This window comes from Suricata suricatta, chromosome 1 (genome assembly GCF_006229205.1).
Source record: "Suricata suricatta isolate VVHF042 chromosome 1, meerkat_22Aug2017_6uvM2_HiC, whole genome shotgun sequence".
In the NCBI taxonomy this organism is placed as follows: Eukaryota; Metazoa; Chordata; class Mammalia; order Carnivora; family Herpestidae; genus Suricata; species Suricata suricatta.
In genome coordinates this window covers 188,204,723-188,215,344 of record NC_043700.1, presented here as the reverse complement: position 1 = coordinate 188,215,344, position 10,622 = coordinate 188,204,723, and the positions used below count along the sequence as shown (strand labels likewise).

At 52.2% G+C, this 10,622-nt stretch overlaps 1 protein-coding gene across 4 annotated transcripts in view; it reads right to left on the bottom strand.

The window, feature by feature from the left end:
• SLC2A9 (solute carrier family 2 member 9) overlaps positions 1 to 10,622 on the bottom strand; it is a 236,485-nt gene that overhangs the window by 52,518 nt on the left and 173,345 nt on the right. For all 4 annotated transcript variants that reach the window (XM_029948675.1, XM_029948667.1, XM_029948678.1 and 1 more), the window contains 2 exons: positions 4,946 to 5,047; positions 1,913 to 1,988 (listed from right to left, as the gene is read on the bottom strand). In XM_029948675.1, the coding sequence (XP_029804535.1) occupies positions 1,913 to 1,988; positions 4,946 to 5,047 (178 nt within the window). The remainder of the gene's footprint in view (positions 1 to 1,912; positions 1,989 to 4,945; positions 5,048 to 10,622) is intronic.

Here is a 10,622-nt window from a genome sequence, read left to right as displayed (position 1 = left end):
GCAGGCACACACATATCTGCATGTGTGTATGCAGGCATGTGCACATATATATTTGCATGTGTGCACACATGGCTCTGGATGTGTGTGTACACATGCATACGTGGGTGTGCATACATGCATAGTTGTGTGAATGTGTATACATGGTGCATGTTTGTATGCATGCACGTGCACATATATGTATCTGTATAAGTGTGCATATACATGTGTACACATGTGTGTACTTGTGTGTGTGCATGTTCATGTACATATGCACTTGCATATGTATGTATTGAGTGGGTGTGCACGAACACATACACATATGCACCTGCATGTGTGTGTGTACGTGTGTGCACATGTAACTGCATGTCTGTATGCACACACGTGTACACAAGTAACTGCATATGTGCATGTGCGCACATGGATCTGCGTGCATGTGCACGAAAACGCACACAACACACCTGTATGTGTATGCATGTGCACACGTGTGCACACATGGAAACATGAGTGTGCACATGAGTGTACCTGTGTGCGTGTATGCGTGTGCACGCAGATTTTAGATTAAGAGGTCGAGAGAGGCTCCACCAGGCCCAATGTCTCATGTGGGATTTCCATTCCACCTATAAGCCCCGTGGGAGCAGAGGCTGCTCTTCCGGTCTGCTCCCCAGAGTTCCCAGGGCTAGCGGGGAGGGGCCTCTGGCTGCCCCCCTGCAGGGGCGCCCACGTGAATGCTGGCCACAGAGGGGGCAAAGGGCGACCCGTAGGACTGAGCACATTAACCCCTTGAATCTGCTTTAACTGCAACATGTGACCCTCCGGTCGGTTTGCTGCCTTGCCTGGAAGGTGCCTCCGATCACCATCACAGTGTGGTGTGGCTGTGTGTGCCTGTGTGTGCACACGCACATGCATGCCTAATGCCCTCTGCCAGCTGTTCCGCAACCCGTTCTGCCACCTCCCCATAACATCCTGCTGTCCTGACCAGGAGACAGATGCTGTGTAGCCACCAATGTGACAGGACATGGAGCATGATGGCCCATGAAAAGCAGCAACACAGAGGAAGAAACAGAAATGCGGTTCTATCTGTCCTGATAGAAACATAGTGTTTTCATCAACAAAGAAACCAAAACAAAGAACCATGGCAAGGCACGCCAGACAGATGTGCACAACTGTCCCTCCTGCTCTGAAGCCCTTCTCAGTCCCAGCGTGGCCTCTGAAGGGGCCCCTGAGGACACAGACACAGAGCTGGACAAAGGCAAGGCCATCTTATAGATGGGGAAACTGAGGTCCAAGGAGAGAAGAGGACTTTTCCGGTAGGGAAATGGCAGAGCTGCAGCTGGAAGTGAGTCCTGGGCACACGGAGGCTCGGAACCCTCCAGACCCCACCCTCATGCAGCTCCGGTATAAGGTGGTGGTTGGGACCCTGGGAGTCAGACAATTCCAACAAAGCTCAATGCATGCAAGTTGTTCCCATCCCCACCTCCTCTAGAGCCGTCCCGAGCCCTAGACGAGCCGACACATACCAAGTGCATGGCCACGTCCAGCACACACCCAGTGGTCAGCAAATCTTGGGCATTACAATGATCAATACTATCAAGATCGTTGTATCTTCCACGCTAACTGGTCACTTCTCTGTGGGCATGGACTGTAACTTGAGAATCTCCCATTCAGCCCAAGCTAGGCATCTGGCTCAAGCTCTTGCAACTGTAGCTGTGATGCTGCTCAAAGTTGTCAGCCACCCAACTCTGGGTGAGCTTGTTACCTGCTAGCTACACCGGTGGATGGGAAGGAAGGCCATCGCTGCTTTCAGACGGGCAGGGAAGTCTCTCTTCCCCTCCACTCCTGGGTGGGCCTTGCCCCTCCCGGCCCTCATGCTCACATCCGTACAAAGAGAACACCCCAGCTCAGTGGTGGCGGTGTGGAATGAGGCGCTTCTTACCTGGTCCGCTGCAGAAGGAGGCGATGACAGCCAGAATGCACACGATACTCAGGTATGGGATCCAGGGGGCATGGTCCTGTGAGAGAGCAGGGGTGTGGGCAGGGGTGTGGGCAGTGGTGCAAACAGGACTTGGGTTCCCACTCCCAACTCCTCCTTGATCCATCTTTGTGACCTTGGGCAGGTCACTTTACATCTCTGAGCCCTGGTTTCAGGGTCCATAAAATGGGGAGATGATATCCCCCAAATCATTCCATCTGCCCATTTTACAGATAGCAGGTAAATGGAGATGATATCCCTGAAGAGTTTAATGGTGTCCTCCGGATACAGTGGTGGTAAATAAATGACTAACACTGATTGAGTGCGCAGTCTGAAGCAGGCAATATGAGAAGTTTTACAGGCATTATCACATTTAAGAAACTTTTCTTAGTCCTTATTATTGTGCAAAACACTATATTTCTATCCCTGATGTCCGACAGGTGTGAGGTAAGTTAATTGGTGTCGTTATATATGTTTGGAGGGGCTGTCATTTGTCAGGCAGCATTGGGTGACTTGGTGCTGGGGGTGGAAAGATGTCTAGGAAACTGCCCCTGTGCTAGCCGACTGGATGGTTGATAATCAGAACATGGAGTCACTAGTGCTGGGACACAGTAAGCATGTGAGGAAGGGTTGGGGCACCCAAGCCCAATCTAGAGAGATTCAGGGAGCGGGGGAGAGTGTGTTCACCTTTGAAGGCTGAGCCCGGGTCATGCAAGAGGAAAAGAAGAGGAAAAAAGTTCCAGGAGATGATTTTATGTGAGCAACGGCACAGAGGCAGAGGAGAGCACAGCACAGGGGTGAGTAACAAATGTTCAGAGTGGAGGGTGAGGGTAGAGAGAGAAACAGCAACCCTTCCATGTCCAAATCCATCATCTCTTGCCGAAGGAGGATCTAGAACTGAGAGGAGTTCTTGCACACTGCATGGCTCACTGGTGCACTAAGTTATCCATCCATCCATTCAAGCATCCACCTATTCACCCGTCATCCATCCACCCACCCATCCATCCACCCATCTTCTATCCATCCATCCACCCACCCATCCATCCATCCATCCATCCATCCATCCATCATTCATCCAACCTCCATCCACCCACCCACCCATCCCCCATCATCCATCCATCATCTATCCATCTATACACACATCCATCCAACCATCCAGCCATCCACTCATTCATCCATCCAACTATCCATCCATCCACCCATCCATCCACCCATCCATCCATCCATCATCCATCCATCCAACCATCCCCCTCACCCATCGATCCATCCATCCATCATCTATCCATCCATCCAGCCATCCATTCATCCATCCATCATTCATCCACACATTAATTCATCCATCTATCCACCCATCCATCCATCCACCCATCCATCCACCCAGTCATCCACCCACCCACCCATCCCCCATCATCCATTCTTCATCTATCCATCTATCCACACATCCATCCAGCCATCCAGCCATCCACCCATTAATCCATCCATCCATCCATCTTCCATCCACCCATCCACCCATCCATCCATCCATCATCCATCCATCCAACCATCCCCCTCACCCATCGATCCATTGATCGATCCATCCATCCACTCATCCATCCATCCATTCATTTATTTGGCAGGCTGTTCTTAGTTCCTCCAGAGTGGCATGCACTGGACCAGGAGGTGGGAACACAGAAATGACACAGGCATGGCACTTGCCCCCACAACTGTCTATTGGGAAAGAGAGATGAGTCAACAGGGAAAGCCAATCCTGTGCGATAAGTGGTAGTGCAGGGTTGCCTCTGGGGTCCCTGGGAACACAGAAAAGCATGCCTCACTGAGACATGGGGGTAAGAGGAGGCTTCCTAGAGGAAGAGGTATCCAAGGGGTATCCAGGGCTTCCTGGGTTTGGAGACCAAGAGAAGCCAGGTGAGCAGAGGAGGCCCCAGGAAGAGGAAAGGGCAGGCTCTTTGGGGGCTGCCAGGAACTGGATGGCAGAGCAGGGAAGGCGGACACCGGCAGATGAGGGCAGCCAAGCCGGGAAGAGCTCTGAGACCTGTGGCCTGAGGCTTAGGGGCCCCACCTGCTCCGGCAGCCCTTCCAGACACCTGACACAGTGTCCCAGAACATCGCCCAACTGGTGGAAGAGCCAGCGTGGTCAGGCTGAGGGGCCTGCAAAGCCACCCTGCGCAGGGACACCCCTGCTCTGGCAGCTGGGAAGGAGAGGTCACGGCCAGCACATCATCCCCAAAGGAGACGTTTCCACCTCTGCCTGGTCAGCGCATGTCCTTTCTGCAGGACGAGCTATGGTCTGTCAGGCAGCCCCACACTCATATCGTCCTTTTCTAGAGGTTTCTGGGACACTAAGACATTTTGGCAAATGATCAGCATGTGCAAATCCAATTTAGGGATTCATTTTTGAAGAGTGCAAAGATTTGCTGACCGCTGTGACCTGGCCTCATGCTTCCCTTGGTGCTAGGACAGCCAGTGCTGAGTCACTGCCCCTGTCAGGGGGAGGGGCCCTGCCAAGGACTGAAAGTACATGTTCTCACTGAGTCCTCCCAGTACCCCTCGGTTTACGGAGAGCTGTCCCATTTTAGAGATGGGCTCTGCTCCTCAGGGAGCCCACAGGCGACTGTGGAAGCGTCTTCTGCGGCAGCGCCCGCTGTTCCGTGTGGAATGTGGGGGCCGGGAGAGGCATCTCAGGGCAGGCTCCTCTATTCTGCGGATGGGTAAACTGAGGCTCAAGGAGGGGACATATCTTGGCCGAGATCACACAGCTCATTAGAGGCAGCGATAGGACTATCCATCCAGGCTCTGTCTCTCAGTCCACGGACCCATCAGCAAACCTTCCTCCCTGAGGGTCCCCAGTGGCCTCTGAGCTGAGCTGCCCCTTGGGAACGCCGTACCACACGACTTGTCTGCAGGCAGCGCAAACTTCCCACACCACGGCCCCGAGTACCGAAGCCGGAGCCCAGCTCCATGCCAACGTCCCTCAGGGTAGAAGGCACGTGCTCTCACCTGCAGTGTCAGGGTGGCGGTGAGGATCCCAAAGAAGACGGCCATCAGCCCAAAGCCGCCCATGAGGAGGGGTCTCCGTCCCAGGCGCTCAATGACCAAGCCCTAAGTCAGGAGCAAAGAGAGAAGGTTACACTTCGCTTCCAGCAGCAGGAGGAGGAGGACCTGGTGGCAGGAACCAGCACCAGGGCCAGCGTAAAAGGACGCTTTTGACCTTCAGACAGCCCAGCCACATTCTCCATGGCCACAGCTGGAGAGGCCAAGATCTTTATGAGAAAGGGAGGGAGAACCAAGTCACCCTTCTTGACCACCTACTGTGTGCCCGTACATTCACCTTTCCTCCTAATCTTTCTTGATAGGGAGGGTGGGCTGATCAGCTAGCTGGCCTGCAGAAGGAACCGAGTGGGTTGGCTGCCATAGCCCTTTGCCCACTCTTTGGAGCCAGCCTGCCGGCCGAACCCAAGGGCTCTCCACTCCTTATGCCCCTGTTTGTAGAGTTAAAGGGGCAGACTCCCAAGGCAGGGGCCCAGGGGTAAGAGTGGACAGAGAAGGCTCTGACATTCTCCACTCTGCCTGTGCCCTGGTGGGTCAGTTTCATTCTGGGGTGTGATACCAGGAAGCCCCCATGCCTGCAGCCCCTGAAGCCATGTCCCCGAGCCTGGACTCCCACAGCTGTAGGACTGTCACTGCCTCTGTCCGCCTGGCCCCTTCTCTGCCTCTCCAGTGGGTAAGGGCAGGGCTCTCCACTGAGCTCCTCGAATTGCTAAGGACCCTGAAAACAGTCGTAGCCAAGTTTCGGAAACAGGCAGACTTGGGCTTCTATCCTGGCTCGGTGACTTTCCGGATGTGTAAGCTGTGGCATATGACTTCCCTTCCCGAGCCCCAGGGCCTTTGTCTGTGAAAGGAGGCTCACAGTACCCTCCAACGAGGCAGTCTGGAGGGGCGGGTGGTTAACTAAGAGGCTGTATTCAAAACACATAACAAGTCTTCCAATTTGCCAAGTGCCTTCCTTCCTCTTTCCTCCCCCATCTCATTGCACAGAAAGAGCACATGAAAGATCAGAGAGGCAAAGTAACTCAGTGGCCATCACACAGCCAGTAAGAAGGAGACAGAGGTGGAAACAGAGATGGGTAGGGGAAGGGAGAATTGAACTGAGGGCATCTGAATAAAAATGCACAGCTTTTCTCCATTGGGCAATCAGGGGAGGCTTCCTGGTGGAGGCAACAGTAGCCGTAGCTTGTCAGGCAGAGGGACCAGGGGGTCAAGTGAGCCAGCTGGTCTGGACAAGGGAAAGGAGCGGCACCATTGAGGGCCAGGAAGCCAGAACAGGTGCTCCTGTCCGCCAGCTCCAGATGACAGCTCAGAAGCCAGAGCGTCAGACTGAACGGCCCCAGTCCTGCCTCAGAGGCTGAAGGAGTCTTTCTGCAGGAAACCCAGAGCCCCCTCTTTTCCCTCTTTCCTCGTACCCTGCGCTGAGGGCGGGTGACCAGGAGGCTTCTGGGTGCGCTCTCCCGGAGCTGGCATGGGCTACCGTTCCTCGGCCAACCACACACCAACGGGGGAGCGGGCACAGCCCCAGGCCAGCCACGTGCCTGGAAGACCCGGCCCTGGGGTGCTGCCTGGGCGCCTTGGTGTGCACGCTGAGGGAACTGGGGAGGGGCTCTAGTGCAGAAAGGAGCTTGGGAGGAAAGCGTCCTTGGCTGATGGCCCGAAGGCTCATCTACAACTTCCTGTCCAGGAGCCTTCCCCCTGCAGCCTAAGAAGGCAGGGCTGCCCCAAGTGTCTCAACTCTGTCCTTGACGCCTGACCCGTCAGAGCAAGCACAGGTGGCATCCAGAGGCACAGGGACCTGAAATGTGCAGCCCTGGCTTCAAGTCCGGGCTCTGTGCCCAGGACAGGTAACCCAGCTCTGGAAGCCTCAGTTTCCCCACCTGACCAATGGAAGTAGTGATGCTGTCTCTGCAGCACAGCTCTGAGATCAGAGGCCGAGAATGCGCAGAGCCTGAAGTAGACGCACGAGCCACAGGGACGTCCTTGCGGTCAAGGGGTGGCCCGGGTCTGGTCCCAGCTCCTGCCTCTAACTGGCCATGTGGCCCTGAGACAGCCAGTCACCCTCCTGTGTCTTCCTTGCACCTGTTCTCGCTGACAAAGGGTTAGCATGGAAAATGACCTTGGCCCGAGTGCCCGTGGTGTGCCAGATGCTGCATCAAGCACTTACGAGGCGTCAACTTATTTAATCCTCACGCAACTTTAGGAAGCAGGGCCGATTATTTGTCAGATTTTACAGGTAAAGAAACTGGAACTTGTCCACGGTCACGTGGCCCATAGGAGGCAGAGCTGGGATCATCTACAAAGTCTTTTCTGGTTCCTGAGACGTTATAATTTTCCAAACTAGAAACAGTCCAAGCCAGCACTTTGTCATAGCTTCCTGGATGTATAGACCTGCTCCCTGACCGCTTCATCACCGGAAGAACTGGAGCGTCATTGTTTCCCAGAGCCTAGGAGAGCACACCTGGCCGGCAGGAGCCCCCGTCGGCTGACTGAGCAAAGGTTTATCTCTGTAAGGCAGGTGACTTCACAGATTGCAGAGGAGGACGGTAAGATCACTCAGTGGGAAGTTAGGCCCAGTGAGACCCATGGAGGAAGCAAAGATCAGTGGTTGCTGACAAAGTTCTAGAGAGAAAGAAGGGCCAGCATCTAAGTCATCTCTCCTGCCCAAACCCTTGTGAGTTGAGTCTCACCAAAGGGGAGGTCCTGATAGGGGCTGCCGGGGGCGGGAGCAACACTGGGCCCCTGGTGGGGGGTGGGCTGGGGAATGGGGAGTGTCAGAGACACCCACAATCAGGGATTCTGGGATCTGTCAAACGTCACACTGAGCTATTCAGAGGTAAGGGAGTGTAATACGTGTTCTCTCACACTGCAGGGATGGTTGAAAAATACCCATATTCTTGGATTCAGTCATTCACCTTCTGGGTATTTATCCCAAGGAAATAGACATTTGGAGGAAGACTCAGGGACAAAGGTCTTCAATTGTAATGTAATTTATACTAATGAGGAAATAGAAACCATCTAGAAGTCCACCAACAGGTGAATTGGTTCAGTCAATACTGATGATAATTATGGAATTCACGTATTTCATTTTATTTATTTTTTATTTTTTATGGTTTTTAAAAATGTCTATTTTTGAGAGAGAGAGAGAGAGAGAGAGAGAGAAAACAAGCAGGGGAGGGGCAGAGAGAGAGGGAGACACAGAATCGGAAGCAGGCTCCAGGCTCCAAGCTGTCAGCACAGAGCCCGACATGGAGCTCGAACCCATGAACTGTGAGATCCTGACCTGAGCTGAAGTCAGATGCTTAACTGACTGAGCCCCCCAGGCACCCCCGGAATTCATGTATTTTAAAAGAATTTTAAAGAACAGAACATTTGTGAGGTTATGATTCTAAGGGAAGGAGCTGGGCACAGAGCTGTGTCTTGCATATACTGGTGGATACAGTTTTGTAAATCATGATTCTGTTGACTGAATGTACCCTGGGAAAATTTATGCAAAAGCAGCTGATAATGGCTAACTCTGGTTGGGGGAATCGGTGATTATTCTTTTTTTTTTTTTTTACTGTTTTTATTTATTTTAGAGAGAGAGAGAGAGAGACAGCATGAACAGGGGAGGGTCAGAGGGAGAGGGAGACACAGAATCTGAAGACAGCCTCCAGGCTCTGAGCTAGCTGTCAGCACAGAGCCTGATGCGGGGCTCAAACCCACGAACCGTGAGATCATGACCTGAGCCGAAGTCAGATGCTCAACCGACTGAGCCACCCAGGCGCCCCTAGGTGATTATTCTTTAACTTGTTATTTTTCAGTATTTTCCAAGTTTTCTACTTAAAAAAAAAAGTCTAAAAAATACTCAGCTAAAGCATTAGAGACACAAACCCTTCTGCCCTGAGTCACAGATTGTTACTCTTCCCCATCACCAGTGATTTCCAATACCCACAGGTGTAAATCCTCACCATGCGGCATTTTCTGCTGCAATCTCAGGATGGCATTGCCGTTCTTAGAGCTAACATGGCAGAGCCCACAGGTTAGCTGGCACTGAAGACAAAGGCTGTGCATGGTGGCATGCGTGGTGTGCTATCTCCCTGGGTTAAGTGCCCAGTGACAGAGCACTGAAATGACGACAGAAATTACCATGATGGGTGATGGTCCAGTCCCTGGTACAGTCCCCGGTACAGTCCCCGGTACAGGTACAGTCACTGCAAGGCACGGAGCTCGGAAGCGGCTGCCCTGAGGCTAGCACGTGTTGCACTGTTATGCTGAGATTCATGTGTCCTTGGCACTGACTTTAGCATGTAGGGTGTTCGTTTTCCTTCTTTGGTTTGTTTCAGTTTCTCCAAAGGCACCACCAACAATTTCAATGTCAGCAAGTGTGCCCCCGACACAAACCAGTAGAGAACCACTGTCGTACATCATGATGCCAACATTCAAGTGCTCTAGGGTCCGGGTGGGGGGATTTGGCTGTTTCACTTCCCTGAAGTCTCCTTATAAACTGGTAACCCAGGCCAAGGTAGAGCTGGGAACACTATCACTGATTTGGAAACAGTCTCCAAAGATGTCTAGAAAGACACCAAGGAAACATCTGTGAAAGAGAAAGAGATAAAAACAACCCTGTCCATCCTAGTTGGAAAACCAATCAGCCTGCAGCGCTCCTTTCTTCACAATCTCTGCCTCTTTTAAATAATTTTAATGCGCACCTATCCAAAGGGGTTAGGGTAAACACAGAATTTCCACTCAGCGTTAAAATCATCAGCGAGCACATTAACTTGAGATGAGCAGTGCCCTCTGAAGGTTACTGATGTCAGCTGGGGATGGACTCTGAGCCTCCAAGAACTCCCTTCTGGGGACTCCTGACTCCCAGAGTTACTCAGCGGTTCCGCCACCGTTTACACAGCACCGCCTGCCCACCCCAACGCGCTGGGACCGCTGCTGGAATGACAGTGAGAATGTCTTTGTGGCGGTTCTAGTTATTAGTATTTAAAAATCAACTGTAGGGACACCTGGGTGGCTCAGTCCATTGCGCGTCTGACTGGCTCAGATCGTGATCTCGCGGTCTGTGAGTTCATGCCTCACATTGGGCTCACTGCTGTAGGCACAGAGCCTGCTTTGGATCCTCTGTACTGCCCCCTCTCTCTGCCCCTCCCCCACTTGCATTCTCTTAAAAATAAACATTAAAAAAATCAACTGTATTGACTTGGATTAAGTTCTTAGTTAGATTAAGTAAAAGGTACTGATATTAATTGTACAGTTTGGTGTGTTTTCACAAATTTATACATCCATAAAGCGATGACCACATCAAGATACAGCACATTTCTATCACTCGAAAGTTCCTTGTGCCCCTTTCCCTAGCTGCAAGCAACCACTGATGTGCTTTCCGTTGCTCTGGATCAGAGTAGACTAGATTTGGTTAGAATTCCACATTGGTGACATCTTCTGCCCATTTCTTCACTGGGTTATTTGTTTTGTGTGTGTGAAGTTTGGTAAGATGGGCAGAAGACATGAACAGACACTTCTCCAAAGAGGACATCCAGATGGCCTACAGGCACAAAAAACGATGCTCAACATCACTCATCATCAGGGAAACACAAATCAAAACCACACTGAGATACCACCTCACACCAGTCAGAGTGGCTAA